At 39.2% G+C, this 18,765-nt stretch overlaps 1 protein-coding gene across 5 annotated transcripts in view; it reads right to left on the reverse strand.

Moving 5' to 3' along the window:
• The window catches only part of RNF144A (ring finger protein 144A), a 68,236-nt gene that overhangs the window by 23,783 nt on the left and 25,688 nt on the right, over window positions 1–18,765 (reverse strand). For 4 of the 5 annotated variants that reach the window (XM_075086876.1, XM_075086877.1, XM_075086872.1 and 1 more), the window contains one exon: window positions 3,389–3,534. In XM_075086876.1, coding sequence (XP_074942977.1) covers window positions 3,389–3,523 — 135 coding nt within the window. In that variant the 5' untranslated portion in view covers window positions 3,524–3,534. Of the gene's footprint in view, window positions 1–3,388; window positions 3,535–11,295; window positions 11,388–18,765 lie in introns of all 5 variants that reach the window. The other variant, XM_075086875.1, reaches the window with a different exon arrangement.

Genomic DNA, 18,765 nt, shown 5'->3' on the forward strand with positions numbered 1-18,765 from the left:
TAATAACTGAAAAATTTTGGTGCAGTAACTAATACAAAACAAAATCAAAAGAAAGAAAACACAAAAAAGTGATGCTCTGTTTGCTTTAACCTCCCTTTCCTTCTGTAAGGAGATAAGGGTCATAAGGAAAGCTTTCCGATGAAAACATGCAAAATCAATTACTTCTCTGGGGACAAACAACTGCTAAGTGACTATCTTGAAATTTAAGTCTACTAGCTATCTACTCTGTGCTATTTAAGTAGGGAAAAGTAATTTGATGAAAAGCAAGACATTTAAGCTTCTTGGTCCAAAATTTTAAAAGCACACTTAAGATTGATCCTGTTGCTGACATGATTCCAGAAGGGAAGAAATATTAGCTTGCCCCTTGACAATACTCGGAAAAACAACCAAACAAAAAGCCAACAGCAGATAGCTTGTTTTCCTTTCTGCTCTCTAGACTTTTGTTCCTCTGGTACCCTAAGCAATCCAACAATGGATACATTCCTAATGGATGAGATACACAAAACTTGAGAGAGCTCACAGCATTGTGGGCGCATTAACGATCTTAACGATAAAACCCATAATGGAGTATTGTACTAATGGCAACCACTGGCAAAATAATATGATGGGAAATGGTAGCATCTACGCCTTATCAGCAGAGGAGTGGCAGTCTGCTCTATTCAATCCATGCACAGCTCTGCCAGAGACCAAAAGGAAACAGTGTCCCCATTCTATCCTTCTGAATAGCAATGTTGTGTTATTGTATAAGCGTCAGGAAGAGACAATTCTTCATGAGATCTTTACCACAGCACTTCCATGGATATAAAGAGTGAAGACTCTTTATATATAGTGCAGACAGAAATAATATAGGATTGAGAAATCTGTGTGCTGATCTAAATTCTGCCTACATACCCGTAGCATTGCACTTGAAAGATCTCTTTGTAATACATACTCATGCTGTATCAGCTTGCTGCAATTTAAACAGAAGGGCTAGAGCTAGGAGCGAGCAAGAGCTGCAAAAATAGTTTTTCACACTTTTAATGGACATCCCTTTTTCATTTTTGCTCATATCACTGCAGAAACCATCAGTTACCTCAGATCATTTACATAAAAGCAAGAAGCCAGAACAAAATTATATGTTGGTCCATCAAGAACAAAACAGAGACAGTCAAATATTTCTCAATTGTATTTCTACTTATCCTACTATAATGTACTGGAACTACTGTATGTAGGCTCCATCCAAAGTCTTGAGTCAAAAAGATTATTTTTTTTCCCTCTGTTGGTTTTCAATAACCTTAATTTGGCTGTTTACAAAACACAGTTCATATTGAGGGCTGCAACTATGATTTCCAGAAACACCAAGTTTCTGGAAATCACTGGAGGAACACCAGTAGAAGAATTAGTGTGTACTTGTGACACTCTTCCTTAACATTTGCCAATGGGCTAAACAGTCTTGCCTGACTCATTATGGGAGTATTTTCTTATGCAATATATTAATCTGCATGCTGTCCACAAGGTAGAGATGGAGCCCTTGGGTTTCAGTCATGCTGAATTACTAGGCTGTAACAGGTTTATAGCTATTGCCTCTTGCGATTATTGGGCTTGATTCTTATTTCTTCCCCCACCACCATCAATGAAAGCAAGGGTAATATTATTTCCTATTCATTTATGGGAACTTTAGGGTAAATAATTTTTGCAGGGCACCCAACTCACTGTAGTGAAGCTCATACAAATGGCAGACAAGCAGCAGACAAGGAATGCTGGTTTGCTTAAACAGGATAAAGCTGAAAGAACTATTCAAGACAATCAAATACAAGTGATAAAAATGGACTGATGATTCCACCTGGATAGAGTTCAATACAGGAATCTAGTATCACCACAGTAAGTTTACTTATGCCAGGTCCTAACAACAGTTTATTGGCAAAAGTTTTACCCTTAATAACTATAACAGATTATGGCTTTCGAGACAGCAGTATGAGTCAGCAACTGTATTCTACCAAGAAAACAATTGAAGATCAGTGATGGCAGCAAAAGTCAGAAGGAACAAGATGGAGAGCAAAAGATGTATCAGGTAACCTGGCCTTTCTGCTGCCACTTAAATGTTACTGAAAAATGAAATTAAAATATTGTCCTCATCTAGGCAACAGGGAGACACAGAAAACTGAGCTGTAAATACTAGAACTATCCATTGTGCAGTAGAGAAGAGTCTTCACAAAGCCTATTATTCTGTTTTTCATGAAGCCTATTATTTTATATACTTTTGCATGCTTGAGCAAACACTCCTTTCAAAGTGCGTAACGAAGCAATACTTATTTTTTAATTGAACAGGCATAGCATTTGCAACAGACTATACCTGTTTACCTCTTGTGTACTAACTTTCTTTTTTCCCATGGAACATCAAAGTTGGAGTTTATAGAATATTATGCATACTAGAAACTGAGCTGTTTGCATTATTTTTTTTGCTGTTTTCAGTAAGCAACAGAAAGGAGCTGTCTGTCCTGTTGGCATCCCCCAATAACTTCACAACAACCATCAGGAAAAAATCTACTATTTAGAAAAGGTAATATTTCCATAAAGAAAAATAAAAGATAGAAAAAATGACTTTAAAAGGAAATCCTTGTTCTTCAACATTACCCCTCCCACCACAAAAAAAACCCAAACAAACCCAAAACTAGCTTTTTTGAAAAGGACTTTCAAATTAAAAGTCACCTGATCCCATGTCTGAAACTATTATTTCTGAAGAGTTTATGACAGTGTTAAAAGTTTTGAGCATGTATCCCAGAAATTACATTCTTACTGATGTTACTGTAATTTTTCCACTGCTGAACAATCATTACAAGGCCATTGTTTACCTGCACCCATTGCAAAATTAAAGGATCTAACATTTTCATTCCAAATCATTAGGAATGGAAAACTACTATTATGACTTTTGTTTCTCTGCTTGTAAACTAGCAATACCAATTTATTATAATATTCTTTGCTACATACTACACTTACGTTCACCAAATAGTGTTTTATAATTAACTGACAAGACCCTTCTTATTCTAGGCACACATTTGTGCAATATGGTATTGAAAACCTGTTATGTGATTGTAATTATGATAGAGTGAAATTAGAATCTAATATATTAAACACTTTGCTAGTTGCAAGTGTGTGCATGGCTCTGTTCCAGAAAGACTTGGGGCTAAAGTTAAAAAAAAAAAAAACCACCACAAAGAAACACCCACCACCACCAAACCACCCACAAATCCAAGCCGCTGATAGATAAAAGGTAAATATGTGAATGCAGCAACCATATTTCTACTGCAGCATCAACACTTCTGGGTAAAACCCACTCAGCAGAAACACACGATTTCTGCTGTTAAAATCGTGCATGGTTGTTTACACCCATTAAAAAAAGCAAACTCACCAGGGTACAGAAGATGCATTGGCATTGTGCTATTGTTGTCATCTGCTCAACAGGATATTCACCAAGGCAGAGCTTGCAGGACACTAACGGGTCAAGTACCAAGTCCCAGGTAGGCCTATATCTTGCTGTAGTCATTGCAGAACAGTCTGAAAAAACAGCACAGAAGTAGAGATGATCTGTCATTCCTTTATATTGATACTCAGTACATCTCTGCCACTGAAAATTTCATTGTCAGCTGCTGCCTGTTAGCTATGTGGGGAAAAAAACCAACGCTATAAACAGCAATGGCTAATTTGACAGCCTCAGCATTTGCAGTAGGCTATACATCCCCTGCCTGATAGAACATGCATATAGCAAGCGGGAGGAAAAAAAACCACACCCAAACAAGTAATACACTCACAAAATGAGAGCAATCAGGAAATATCCTTAGGCCACAGAATTTTATCTGACATTATATATGCAAAAATCTCATTCCCAATTCCTGTCATTTTCACCACTAGTTACAAGCTTTCTTTCACCAACACAGATTACCCATCACTTAAAATACATTCCTTAACCCCCACAACTCCAGCTACCCAGGCAAGACTCAAGGTCTTTCATGAACCAGCCTGATGATATTCTAACTCAGAGCCAGATATTCTTGTTCCTAAGAGCATGGCAGATCGATCAGTTCTCTAAGTTAATTTTAGAAATAACAATGAATATTCTGAGTACACTCAGAGTTTTAGCCCGCAGTTTTCTCCCAACCATTGCCGTATGCAAAGAGCACAACTTTGTTTTAGCAAAAACCAACTGGGGCAAATAAGAAAATGAAATAAAAGCTATAAAAAGAGGCTGTAATACCTATACATCACCACCCTCAAGGCAGCAATAGGATAGGACCATGCAGAGCATCTTTATCCTAGACTTCAGGGCCCAGATGGAGAGTTGTCAAATGACTAACTACAAAGGAAATCTCACACATAACAAATGTATTCCCACAAAAAGGAAAGCTAATTTACAAGTTATACACATGGGGGGGAACCACCAAAAAAACAAAAGAAAACACAAAAAACCACACTCCCCCAAACATCTAGGGTTATTTATATAGTATATCCAATCTTAATACCATATCTACTAGTATTGTTTTGTCACTGTGATATTGACCTTCCAAATGTGGAATATTCATATCCTGAGGCTGCTGGAAGGTCCACATTACCTTGCCTCTCTCCTTCCCAAAATTAACTGGATCCATACCTTCCCCGCACAGCCAGTTACACTACTCCAACTACAATTACAGCTTCTTTTTTTTCCCCTCTTGTAGGCACTTGCAGCAACTGTTCATATCTACATCATTATCTGTGAACTTCTTAAGACCTCCAGAACTGCACAAGTTACTTTTATTCTTATTAGAGTAGGTTTAGGCAGATGTTCAAGAATATGCTTTTTGCCCCAAAACAAATCATATGGAGAGTTCACAGAAGTGTTTGTGAGTCTTTAACATTAAATTCATTGTAGACATGACTCCACCAAGTTCTCTAAGTTCTCTGAAACCAAGTTAAGATTTTACATTAGCCCTCCATTCAGTCTAACTCATTAGAAGATGCCCTTCAAAAGATACATGAAGGATACCAAAAGAGCAGAACCTGATAATACTTATTTCTAGTGCAGCCATCAGGAGGTGAGGGGGAGAGAAGAAAGGTTAAACAACTTAATTTCCAGGAATGCTCTGGATCTCTTCCTCCAAAAGCCCACACACCAACTCCACACTGCTTCAAAGGAAACAGGAGATGTAGTCCGGCAGAACAGCACATGAATAATGGCTCACGTCACAAACTAAGGCTTGTGCTTGGCAGTCTTTTCTGAGACTAACATGGAAGTCTGACATGGCAATATGAATGAAAACCCAAGAGTTTTAAGGCTATTAGACTGCTGCTTTACTGTCTATTGCCACTACTTTTTCATTTAACACAAGATATCAATGAAAACCATTTTCTTCTCCCAAACTTTTGTTTATCTGACATTTGCAGATAGACTCATGATGTAATTGAGAAGTAGTGATCAAACACACCTGAACTAACTCTGTTTGCTATTAGTTCAAGTATCCTTTGCTGCTGCCCAGTTTATTGCACATCTGTTGCTTATAGCAGCAAGCAGATGAACAATGAAGAGGGATAAATTTAAGTTAAGGATGCATGTGCATACATCAGGCAGACCAAAATCCTATTAAGTTTTATGATGAAGACATAAAATTTGACACAACCCAGAAAAAATATATTGATACAATTCAACCCAGAAAGAAACAAGAAGTTCAAATATATATATTTAGTGTGGGTCAATAAATGATGGTAAAGGGGATAATATTAACCTTTCAGCTCCAAGGCTTATGCTTGTTCCCTGATCCTCAGGACTTTCAGAGACTTACTGGTATCACTGTGGTGATTTCTCTTTTGCAGCACAACTATACTGCAGTAACAACTTACTAGAAAGTATTTACCATCTTTGTCATCTCCTGCAAAGTGAAAGTCAGTTAAAGTGAAACTTTTCAAGCTAGCATGTCGCAGGCCAGCAGAAAATGGCTGCCCAGTACAATTGGCATGTAATACATGACAAGCTCAGCCATGGTGATAACAGAAAGCAAAACCTGAACACAGCTTCAAATGGCAGCAGAGCCATTTCTGCTCACCATTCCTTGCCAAACACCTTCTGCTGAGACAGTAATATGTGCAGCAGAGACTGATTGCCCTCCATTCATACAGGCATGTTAAAAATATGCTTGGTTGACTCCCAAAAAGGCTTCTATCCCACACTGCTAAAGAAAACAAGTAAAATACTATTTTGGTGACTTGGAACTTTTTTCTGTATGTCAGTTTTTCAAACAGAGTAGAAATAGTACAAGATAGCATTGTATCACTTTACACCTTTCACTTTAGCCTACTGCAGCATTATAGCACACACAATCCTTACAACCTCAATTACGCACAAAACCTCTGCTAAAATTATCTTTAATTTTGATAATGAGATATTACATTCACATACATGGGAATAAATATCTGTTGCTGCCGGTGGCATTAAAGCAAGGATCAAGACATCTGCCACCTAACCTTGGAAAACACATACAGAAAGCTACCACATCCCAGTGGAACATTTCTGCTCAATATCCCTGTAAAGGAACACAGGGAATGAAGGTTTTCCAACACAGACTAGATTTTGCTTCTTGATCATCTGGCACACCATTGCAACTAAATAATAAGCTTCTGAGTTCACATCATGATGCTTAAGAACACCAAACCAAAAACAACAAACTCGCAAGAAAAGAGCAGAGAAGAAAAAAAATCGTGTTTGTTGGCAGCCGGCTGAACATGAGCCAGCAGTGTGCCCAGGTGGCCAAGAAGGCCAACAGCATCCTGGCTTGTATCAGGAAGAGTGTGGCCAGCAGGATCAGGGAGGTGATCGTGTCCCTGTACTTGGCACTGGTGAGGCCACACTTTGAACACTGTGTTCAGTTTTGGGCCCCTCAGTATAAAAAGGACATTGAGTTGCTGGAGCGTGTCCAGAGAAGGGCAACGAAGCTGGTGAAGGGCCTGGAGAATAAGTCTTATGAGGAGCGGCTGAGGGAACTGGGGTTGTTTAGGCTGGAGAAAAGGTCTCCCTTCAGCCTCCTCATCGCTCTCTGCAACTACCTGAAAGGAGGTTGTAGTGAGGTGGGTGTTGGTCTCTTCTCCCAAGTTAGCAGCAATAGAACAAGAGGAAACAACTTCAAGCTGCCTCAGGGGATGTTTAGATTGGATATTTGGAAGAATGTCTTCCCTGAAAGAGTGGTCAGACATTGGAAAAGGCTGCCCAGAGAGGTGGTGGAGTCACCATCCCTGGAGGTGTTCAATAAAACGTGTAGACGCGGCACTTCAGGGCACGGTTTAGGAGACATGCTATTGTTGGGTTGATGGTTGGCCCTGATGATCTTAAAGGTCTTTTCCAACCTTAGTGATTCTATAATCTGTCAAAATCAGATTAAGTCTCCTACTGTTCCATAGCTGTGGTCTCTTATGGCTTCAGATTGTATTCTTATGCTTTCTAGTGATGTGCAACGCTTCAGGGAGAATGTAAAGTAACAGCAAGAAAGAGAAGGCAACTGAGAGGACCTCTAGAGGAACAAAGTATTGAAAAATACGTCCCAGTGTGCCCTCATGCTGAAGATCACCAGTTACAGCAACAGCCAGTAGAAAATTTTTCTATCTTCTAGGGAACCCCAAGAAATAGTGAGAGGTACAGAACTACAGTCCAATCCGCTTACTGAATAGATCTTAGCCCAATAAGTATCCAGATCATTAGAGATTTAGTGTTGATTACCAAACTCAGTACAAACATCAATATTTCACAGGTCCTGGTAATAGGTGTGACAAATCAGACTTAGAGACACAGAAAACCAGAGAAGATGGTTGTCCGTTCAAACTCCAAGGTCTACTTCAGTCAAGGTCAGACTCATTTGCATATTTTTGCAGTCTGTGGTCCATATCTGGTGGTATTGAATTTGTAAGAAATATAGTAATGCAGCCAATCATTTTCTAGGGCGGCATGCCAAAGCAAGCTGGGAGTAGGAAGCACAGGAAATAACTATTGTAATAGTGGTTCAGACCAGTCTTTTCCGAAATGGTCATTAATCATATTGTTGATTATTTAAATCCGCAACCATGTGCATGTCCACGCAAAAAAAAAAAAGAACCACAGCTTAAATACACAGAAGTGACTGAAATTTTGTTGCTGTAACATCTTAACATATTTAAAACATGACTTACACATTCTGGGAGATGAGTATGGAGGGGAAAAGAATAATTTTTTCTGCACAATAATTAAGTGAATACAAACTGGATTTCTGAACAGTAATCCCTTAGTTTTTGGCTCACCTACACAGACTACATTTTTCAAGTGAGAACAAATGGCTGACTTGATCTCTGATAAGTCAAGAATAGAACAATTCTTTCTTTCCATGCTTCAAGAAGTTGCAGAAAACAGTTAAACAGAAATAACTTGAAAACATCTGTGAAAAAAACGCTGTGAAAGCAGGAAATAATGCAACTTTCTTCCATGAAAGTAATCCAAGAAATTATAAAATAGTATGGTTTTTCTCAATGCACTGTGGTGAATTATTTCATGGCACTGTACAGTCAAACTGCAATTGCATCAAGTTAACACTTCATGCATATATGACCAACTACATGAGAAAAAACTGGCTAGAAAATATGGTTGAATACAATAGTCCTACACAGCATGCTTTAACTGGCGGGTCTATTTTCAGCAAGCAAGACCCAAAATAGAGCTTTCAACAGAATCTAAATTTCAGCTTTAGATCAGGGATGGGTTTAATTTCTAAATAAAGGGCGTCAGTCCCCTGTCCTACTAGACAACTAGTTAATAATGTACACTTAAAGTCATCTGTCTTCAGGAGTTATCTTAATATGAGTTTACTAACATGGCGGAAAAGAGCTCTTTTAGAAGCCAAAGGAAGGGATTTAAATGGGATTTACAATTTATTCTCATTCCCATTGTCCCTCTTTGATTTCATATAGTAGCCTGGATTATTTTCACTACAGTTATTTCAGCAAAATCATCTGCTATAGTACAAGATTTTTATATATTTACATGTATAAATACATATGTTTATATAATACAGGCTACAATTCCTAAATGAAGACACACACATCTGTCATAGTACAGTTTTATACATGTATTTATACATAAAGTGTATTTATATATAAAGTGTATTTATATATTAAATTTAAACTTAATATTTATAAATATATACAAGTATAAATCAGGTAAAATATCTGGAGAAATTTTTATAATGTGGAGAAAGAAATACACATTTCTGAAGAGGAATCAACTGCAGAAAGGCTATTATAGTACACTCTGGAACTGGCACTGCCTGCCACATGTATTAAGTGAATATTTTGACTCTGTGACCTAAGCAATTCTGAGCTTTCCTCTGTAGCCACAGCTATAGCTCGCTGCAGTGATTTGATAAGTATCTCCAAGACCTCCAGGTCAGCAGGGACTAGCTTACATGATCAAGATCAGTGACTGCAAGTTTTCAGTGACAATCCTGCAGCTTGGATTATTTGTTACCCCTTGATCAGAGTTTGAGCTTGATGCCATTTTCCCTGTTCCTAGGCTTTTCCAGTAGGACTTTTCAGCAGTATTCATATTTCTCTAGCAATATAAAGAAGCCTGTATGACAGAACTGAACAGTTAACAAGTATTTTTTTGTCGGTGTTGCCAGTTTTTACTATGTAACTGTACCATAGACTGATAAGGCCATTTTAAAGTCCCTCTATTAAAAAAAAAATTAATAAACTCACCCACTAGGTAGATTTCATGGTTATAAAAGTTGGCAGGCAGACTTAGTCTCTCTCACTTACCAATCCCAGTTAGGAACTGGTATCTATCACTACATTAACTGTCTGCCTCCAAGTCTTCATCCCCACAGAACTGCTTGGGAGGTAAAGTAGAATAATTCTCTCTGTGAGCTATCAGGCAAACTAACACATAGAAGATTGGATTTACGTAGATATTTAGACATGACTAGCTTACAAAGGTTTGGTGCCTGCCTTAGGTTCTTAAATCCTGCCAACCTAACTCTTAAGGCTAACTCATAAATCTGATCCACAATCAACTGCTAATTCAGCAGATATCAGGCATCCTTTAAATTCCAGACAACACCAACCAGTAAAGCCATGTTCTGCCTTCCAGCAGTATAACAGGCTGCTGTTTTCAGGCATAACTTTTCAACACATAAGAAACTTCAGCTTGTACAGAATACTGCAGAAAGTCATGTCAACACATAGTCTATCATGAACTCTGCAGACCTGGCCTTTAAGTCCTTACACCAGCTAACCATCAACTCCAAGCTGACCATCTCTCTTCTTATCTCCGAGCTATTCCAGGGCCTAAGGCCAGAAGAGATAAAAGACTATATAAAAAGCTGAGCATTGTCAGCAACTTCAATCTCCTGGCCAATACAGTGTGTGGGAAACAGGCTCTTTTTTGAGTTGAAACTGAATTATTCCAGGGACTTCAGTCTACCCCATGAGTAGCCACTATGTTTCATTGCTTTACCCTCCTGACACAAAATGGTATATATATAAAAGTATTTAATATACATGCACATGTATATATAGTACAAAAAATATATACATATGAAGATTATATTCAAACATTCCAATTCCCAAGGGAAAAAAAATAAAAAAAAGGTAGAAAGAACAGCTGATTTTTCACTAGTAAAAGGTGTCTGAACAATAGCATCAAGAGTGGAAAAAAAATTTACTGGACTGCTTCTGGGGCAAGTCACTGAGTTAGGGGAATTAAAAAAAGGTTTCTTTGCTAAACATCTGGATAACAATTTTTATTTTTTCCCTGAGAAATTAGAGTATCCTATAAGGCAAAACAAAAAACAGACAAAACAAAACAAAAACAAAACACCATTTGCTTACATCACAGATCATGTACATTACAGATCATGAAAGAATTTTTTTTAGAAAAGTAATGGACAGCTGCTAGATCTATGGATGCATATGACAGTGTTCCTTATCAGATGCATGGGTGGGTAGACAGGAAAAGATATGGAAGCAAATGCAGAAAACATTTTTAAAGCTTCAACTTCTAAAGAATACTACAAATAGACATGACACCAGCTCATCTTCTGTCCATGCAGAAGTACCTCAGAGGGCCTAGAAAAGCCTAGACACTGTAGCACAGGTCTATCACCTGGACCTGAAACTGGCATGAATTCAACACATTTTGGTCTGGAAAGAATGAGCCTGCCCATCTGATTTGCTTGCTTTAAGAGTCATGAACCCATTAGATCCTCATTTCATGTATCCCAAAAAAATACAGCTGCTGAATAATATGACAGAGCCTAAGACTTTTCTGACCTTACATTTTCCTGTGTTTGTCACCAGCTCTGGTGCCACTGTGGCTTCTCAAAGCACTGCCAAACAAACTGGGTGTGGCTGTTATTCAGGCCCTGTAGGCAGGGGTGAAAACATTTCAAAGAAAAAAAAATTATTTTACTCCATGTAAAAGAAATTGCAGTCAGGCAGAAGGGAAATAACTGTAAGATTTAAAGGTATGAAACCCCTTGTAATTTAATAAAGAGGAAAGAGGCATGAGAAGGAAAACAGAGAACACAGGAGAGATGGGGGAAATGAGGAGAAAATGGGGGAAGAGAGATCTCCCGGGCTGTTCCCAGAACAAGTGTATTTTGTTGTATAGCATACAACTGAAGTGGAATTCTACTGCATTATGTCCCAAACATTCAATATCCCCAAAAGACGACACGAATAAAAGGACAGAGATGTGGTAATATTAAGAAACATTGTTCAGAATTCATGAGTCTAATCGATGTATACTATCCAAGAGATTATGAGTCCTGGAGCAGCACAGCATGTGAGACAAGAGCTGGGAAGTCCTTGCACCATCCCATTTCCCAGCAATGGAGTCCCAAACCCTTAGCACACCTCAGGGCACTCTCAGCAGCCAGAGAGACAAGGCCTCAAGATAGTTTGAGACAGCGAGGCAAAGACGATATGCATTTTAAAAGCATCCTCCTCCATGCAGCAAAACTCCATCCCCATGATACTGGAGAGAAGTCTAGACACTGTAGCACAGGCGTATCACCTGGATCTGAAACTAGCATGAATGCAACACATTTTGGTCTGGAGAGAATGAGCCTGCCCAGCTTGCTTCAAGAATCGCAAACCCATTAGATCTTCATTAAAAACTCCCATGAACTTTAATGCAATGAACCACTGCCTTCAATACTAGGGCCAAGACCAAGGTACTATATGTGAATTATTGTGGCAACCATTAAGCCCATGCAAAAGTGTGGAAGACTACGGGTTAAATCATTAACAGTTGAAATGTTTAAGCTCTATAAGTATCTTAGGAAAATCAGCTGCATGGAGCATCTAGGAAATAAAGGTTTTTCTCCATGTGAAGAATGACACTCTGCACTCCATTGTTCCTCTTCTCCCCGGGCTTCAACAAACCGGAACCAAGACTACACATTTGAAATAGTAGTAAGGCTGAGATCAAGCAGATTAAAACAATTTGTTGGCATCATGACTAGAGGAACAAGAGTTTAGGAAAACACCCCAAACATTCCCTTTCCAGTGACAGCTGAATACAACAAAAGTAGTGTAATCTTCCTTGAAAGGAGTTGTGATATGAATAACCATCTCAGCAGATGCCGGCAACAACTGGTAGACTTTCAGAGTGAAAGAGCAACATCGTCTTGACTTAGGGCTTGGTTTTCTTTTTTTGTATCAGAAGGCAAAAATCAGAAACAGTCAAACTCATTTTGCTGGCTGAATGTTTTCAGATTTTGCTTCTACTGAAAGAAAGATGATGGTTACTAAGTTTTCAGATTTACAGAGTATTCTGCATCTTGTAGCCACTACCTTTGTTAACAGAATTCATGCCCAGAACCGTGGGTACAGGAAGGGCTATGCAGCTAGTGTTTATCAGTCAAGGCAGGCAGCTCAGAATGCAGTTAAGTCCTTCTTCAGATTAACATGGCTAAGAAGGTACTTCCATGCTTTCCAGCTATGAGCTCCCATCATAGTTATCGTGGCACCTCATGGCTGTAGGTGCCTACTTTAGGTTGTGCTGACTGTTTCGGCAGTTTTGCTGGCCATACCAACTAGAGCTCTACTGCCAGCTGCAGGTAACTAGTAGCCACCTGCATTTAAAATACCTTAAATTTCCACCCATATGCCTTGCTCTCTTGCTGGTCCTAGCTCTCCCACAATGCAAGGAGCCCAGGGTGAATTGATCAGACAACATCTCTAAGAGGTCTTAAGGTGAGGTAAGATGAAGCCAACCTAAAAGTGACCAAAGCCAGTTGTAAGCTAAGCATACAACTCATGGCTCCAACCCCCAAACACTATCTAGCAGTGAGAAGTCACTCATGACTGAATTATTTTCTGGCTTGTGAAGGCAACAGTAATAACAAGGGCAAAGGCAATTCCACTGCTCTCTAGGGTAACGTTTTATTGTTTTCCAGAAACCTGTAAGCCACCCAGTCAAAAGCAATTGATTTGCTATGCCTTTCCTCCCATCCCTAACCTTTTCCCATGTTTTTATTTTCCTCTTCCCCAAGTCCTTCCCCCTCCACCCCTTTCCTTGCTTCCTCCTATTCTTTCCCTCCTCCCTGCTTGCAAGGAACTGATGAATTAGTGTACTCTGAGCTGTCGGCACGCTAGCAATAAATCAGTAAGGAGCGGTTTGAAACATTAACATACCACAAGGTTTTTCTTTCTCCACAGCTGACTCTCAGAAAAGCAAGAGCTATGTTTACACAAAACCCAAGTAACACCAGGCTTAAGATCTGTGGGTTTTTTCTTTGCTGGGGGGAAGGGAAGAGAAAAGCCTTGGAAGCTTATAGCTAGAAACCACATTTAAAGCTGTGCAAAATTGCTGAGAAAATGCAAATATGAGCAAGGGCAGTGGAGCCTTAGCTCTGACAGAGACACTTAGAGATCAGTTGAGCAATTATCACATTTCCACCAGTCAAAACTGTGTTTTTCCTTGCAACTATGAGAAAATGCATGCTGGGTGCATTGCCCAGTGCTGTACTTGCATAGCACTTGACAAGTCTCAGATGAGAGAGCACAGTACATTGGGGTTGAAAAAGCCCACTGCAAACTCTTGCTGTCTTACACTTGTATCCTAACAGTGGAGCTCAGGTTTTAACAACAGGTCTTATCCTAGCTGTAAAACAACAGATACACAAGTACCAGCCCTTCATATGCTACACTTGAACCACAAAGCAGTAATGCTGGTAGCTGAAAACAGCATTCAGAGGGGAGTGAAGTTTAACTACCCACAGCTCTCTGTTCCTGTTCCTTTTTCCCTCAATAAGCAGCACAAAATTCCAGGCAGATATTTGTAAGAGACAACATTTTTCACAGCTCCCAGTGTGGACAGAGTTGCCAGTCTCATGCCCCAGATCTGCCCCTCAGGGATTAGCATGAAGTTCTCCCCTGTGCTGAAGGGTTATTTTCTGCTAACAATATTGAGAGGGAGAACCAACAGAGCACATCCAGTCAGTAAGACTTAGGAGGAAAATATTGCCAAGTACAAGAAAAGAAAAACACTTCATAGAAAGAGTAAAACTTCATAGATATGTTTTGTGCAGTAATTACAACCATCTGGAAAAATGCTTTTACTTGGTCTAAAACCATGCCTAAAACAGCAACTTCAGCTAGAAGTTGGACAGCTTCACTACAGAAGTAACAGCTTCCATCATACCATATCGCACTGTGCATCAGCTGTGACCCAGAACTGTTCCTCCAGTCTTCAGAGGACAGAAGAGTACAGTGTATTTGAATTAGATATCATGGTTTACAAACTCACTCACCATGTTGGTGTGACACACCAGACTAAGCAGAAGGAGAAACCTCGGATGGGATCCAGGCTACTTAAGATAGTCACTCTATTGTTGGTGCTTAAAGGAGCAGATTTTTTAAGATAACCACCAATATTACCTACTCAGTGAGAGAAAGCAAAAAGATTTTGAAGGCCTTCAGAGGGAGATTGGAGGAGTTTTTTGGTTTTGTTTTGTGGGTGGTTTTTTTGTTTTGGGGTTCCCCTCTCCCCTCCTCCCTTTGGCTGAGGTGCCTGACATACAAACAGGAAAACGCACCACATCTTTCTGGAAGAATTCCATCTCCTGATAATAGATCTAATGGCTTGGGCTGTGCAATGGGCTGAATTATACATCAGTAAGATTGTATTCTTTTTCCCCCCTCAGTGTCTGAGGGAGAGAAAACACTAATACAGCCCCTTTGGTACATCTTGCAAACATGATCTAGCCTGATCAACAGCACCAGCTACTCACTGTTTCTCTTAATAGTAGTACCAAATTTAAAAATGGGTAACAGAGTAAGAGATTGACCATTTTACTGTATCCTCCTAAAAGTTTTCATTTTGTCTTTTTATCTCTTTTCCTATACATAATACTGTTTCTCCTAATAATCTCCTCCTGCCTGAAGCAGCCTGCCCTCTTCCCAGCACATCTGCATTACAATCCAGTTCTTTTCTCACCTCCACTGCACATTATCCAAGGCAAGGTAGCCCAGGTCAGCCAAACAGGAGATGTCAGGGTGTTCTACTAGGAAACTGGTCTGGGACAAGTTTTCCTCTTCTCTCTGGGAGAGGAAGTTTGCCTTTGTTAAGCAGAGTGTTACAAAATTTAATTATCTTATGGCCTGTGTTAACATGTCAGCCATGCTAGCTTGGTGAATAAAGTGTTGTTTGTTCCCAAGTTGCCTTTCACACATTACAGGATTACATGTTCTAACTACATTTCTGCAAGTCATGTCCCAATGTGACACTCAACCAGGACATGCTTGGTCATAAACCTGTCACTTGCATGGGCTAGGGAACATACAGACAGATTCTTATTATGTAATATCACTTTGACTGGGGCATATGTTTACTTCCGTCTGGTTTATTCCTACCTTCTTGTTGGTGATCTGATCAAGTCATTTAGCATAGGCCTTGGAAGACCTTCAAGCATGATCAAGAGAAAGCTCTTACATCATTGTAAACCACTAAGATTTCACACACCAAAAAAAGATGATCTAGTGATTAGAACATCACATGAGATATAAAAAAAACACTGATAACCTCTTCTGCCTCAAACTTACTGCATAACTGAACAGCTCACAAAGTTTAATCATGCCTCAGACACTTCAGCTGGTACCTACCACATCACATCAGCAGCTAATGCACTGCTCATCTACCCACCAGCCTGAGTGCATGTTTTCCTTCTCCCTCTGCAGAGTTAGAATCAGCATTTACAGTATTTTCAGAGATATAATCTCAACATCAGCCCCAGCTCTAATCCTTCACAGTAAAGTTACTGTTGCACAGTAATGCTTCCTTGTCTTGTTTGCATTTTTTTTTCTCCTCCCCACATTTAACAACGTTTGCAGTATAAACATGCATACCTGTTTACTGCAGAAAGCAGAAGCACTGTAGCACCCCATGTGCACGTGGGAAAGACTGTGCATAACGCCTCTGCAACAGCAAAAGCAGAAAGACTGAAACCGAAGGTTGAAGTGCTCCGGCATTGAGAGACAGCAGAAAGCATAAGGGGAAGAAAGGAAACAGCACAGGTTCACCACAGTGGAAACACTCCCTTCAGAGCTCCCAGGGCTACAGTTGTCCAGATAACAAGTACTGATCAGTTAGACCTTTGATTTCGGGAACACATGCAGAGGAATGCTATTGGTATTTTCTCCATCCTGCTTTGTATACTTGAGCACAGCTCTTAAAAATCAATAGGTGTTGGGCCTTGGTTTATTACTTTTAGTTTCCATTTAGTTTTCTCCTCTTACTTATTGATTAATTGTAGTAAATTAAGATGCTTTTGGAGCTTGAACTATAATTTTTCTTTCCTCATTTATAACAAAACCTTAAGAACAAACTACTGGCAGTTCTACCTCTGTAAATGGCTTTTCCTGCCCATTAATTAATTTAGTAAAGACAGTATGGAGCTGTTTAGGACTTCTTGGGGTTTTAACCTTTAATATTATGGAATAGAGTTGACTTTTTAATTACCCAAACAGAATATACATTGAAAATTATTAAAAGGAACGCAACTCAGTATAGAATAAACTATCAAAAAATGTAAATAAAGATTTTCTGACATGATATCAACATAGTTGATTTGAATTGCAATAAAAGTATAAGAAAAAAAATCATGTTGCCTTACATGTCACTGCATTGCTAGAAAGAGAAAACTGAAGGTACTTAAGCCAGTCCTTTACACATTCTACATACCCACATAATTCATCCTTCTAAAGAGGGAACACATCAGGTGATAATGAAGCAATGCAGAAACACCCAGGGTGATCAGAGTCCTTGAATTCACTATACATTTGATGTGTCGTGAAAGTGACAGCCTACTCAAGATAAGAATTGCCTGCTAATATTTCCCATTGCCTCTTTACATTCCTAGACCATATTAACCCCTTCCCCAAATTAAAACACATACATTGCAACAGCTATGTTTTGTGTATATCCTAGGCTGCACGTTCATAGGAACAGATTTGGTTTGTGGCTCTGTTCAAGCCACCTGCACTCTGCTCAATCTCTAACTCCTACCTGCTCATGAGTGTGAGAAAGGATACTGACACACAGCCCTCACTGCATGCTCCTTATGGGTCACAGTGCTGACCTGCTTACTAGCAGAGAGCATGCTGGGCATAGGGATAGAAAACACATACATATTCTCCACAGTTTCCCAGCAGAGAGATCTGGCATGCAGCATAAAGTGAGGGAAATTTGCATAAACTTATTCTGGCAGGGACAAAAACATTTCTAGGGCAGCTTAAGTTTGTGCTCACCATTCTAGGTGTTTATAACAAAGGGCTTTAAGAACACCACAGTCAAACTAAGAGCTTTTTTCAGTGAGCATTAATGTTAACTTCCTTTAAAAACTATCAACAGATTTAAGTCATTTTACTTCCTAAAGAAGGTAATAAAACAATGACACATATTTAAAACATTGCTATACACAATATATTCCCTAAGCCACTTCATAAAATGAGCTCCTTGCACAAGTCCAAGTGATCAGTCCATTATCTAAAAGGTGACTGAAATTTATCCCACAAAAATAATACAGGAAACAGGTAATAGCTCTTTGAAGACATGGTTCTCCCTATGTAAAACATCTACAGCAGGCCTCTCACCTTGGACATAAGTTATGTCTGAAAAACCTTTCCATAATCTTGACAGATGCTCAGATGGTTGCTCTGCACTGCCACAGCCAGTTTATTAACAGGAATCAAACAAGCTACCTTAAACACTAGGACAGGTCTTGCTCCATATAGTAAGACACCCAGAATAGGGTCAGTATCACCCTCAGACTACGAACTCCCCTGTGGGAAAGATATTTTACTTTTTTGTTTATGTTTCCATAGTGCATGCTGCAGTGGACTACAGGTTCCAGAAGGTAACATCAATGCAAACAAAGTTATAAAACAATTCAACTAGTACTAATACCCTTAGGACTAAATTCTATGCCTCAAGGAATGGATGAGTAGCTGAATTTAGTGGACAACCATTTTCTCTAGACCCTAGACCCATTTGGGTGTCAGGAAGTATCTTTGCAACAGTATTTGACTGAGCAGTTCTGACTCCTGTAACTTCCTCCCTTTTGTATGCAGCCTGAAAAAGCAGAAGAGATCATGTCAACCAATTTCAAAAAAATAAAGCAGAAAAGCCTTAGTAAAACAAAATTTTACTGGAAAAAGTTATTATTAAATAGGCTGAATTAAAAAACAGTAGTTAAAGATATTCTACACTTTCCACAGGCCACGTGTTGAACATCT

This window comes from Phalacrocorax aristotelis, chromosome 3 (assembly GCF_949628215.1).
Source record: "Phalacrocorax aristotelis chromosome 3, bGulAri2.1, whole genome shotgun sequence".
Taxonomy (NCBI): domain Eukaryota; kingdom Metazoa; phylum Chordata; class Aves; order Suliformes; family Phalacrocoracidae; genus Phalacrocorax; species Phalacrocorax aristotelis.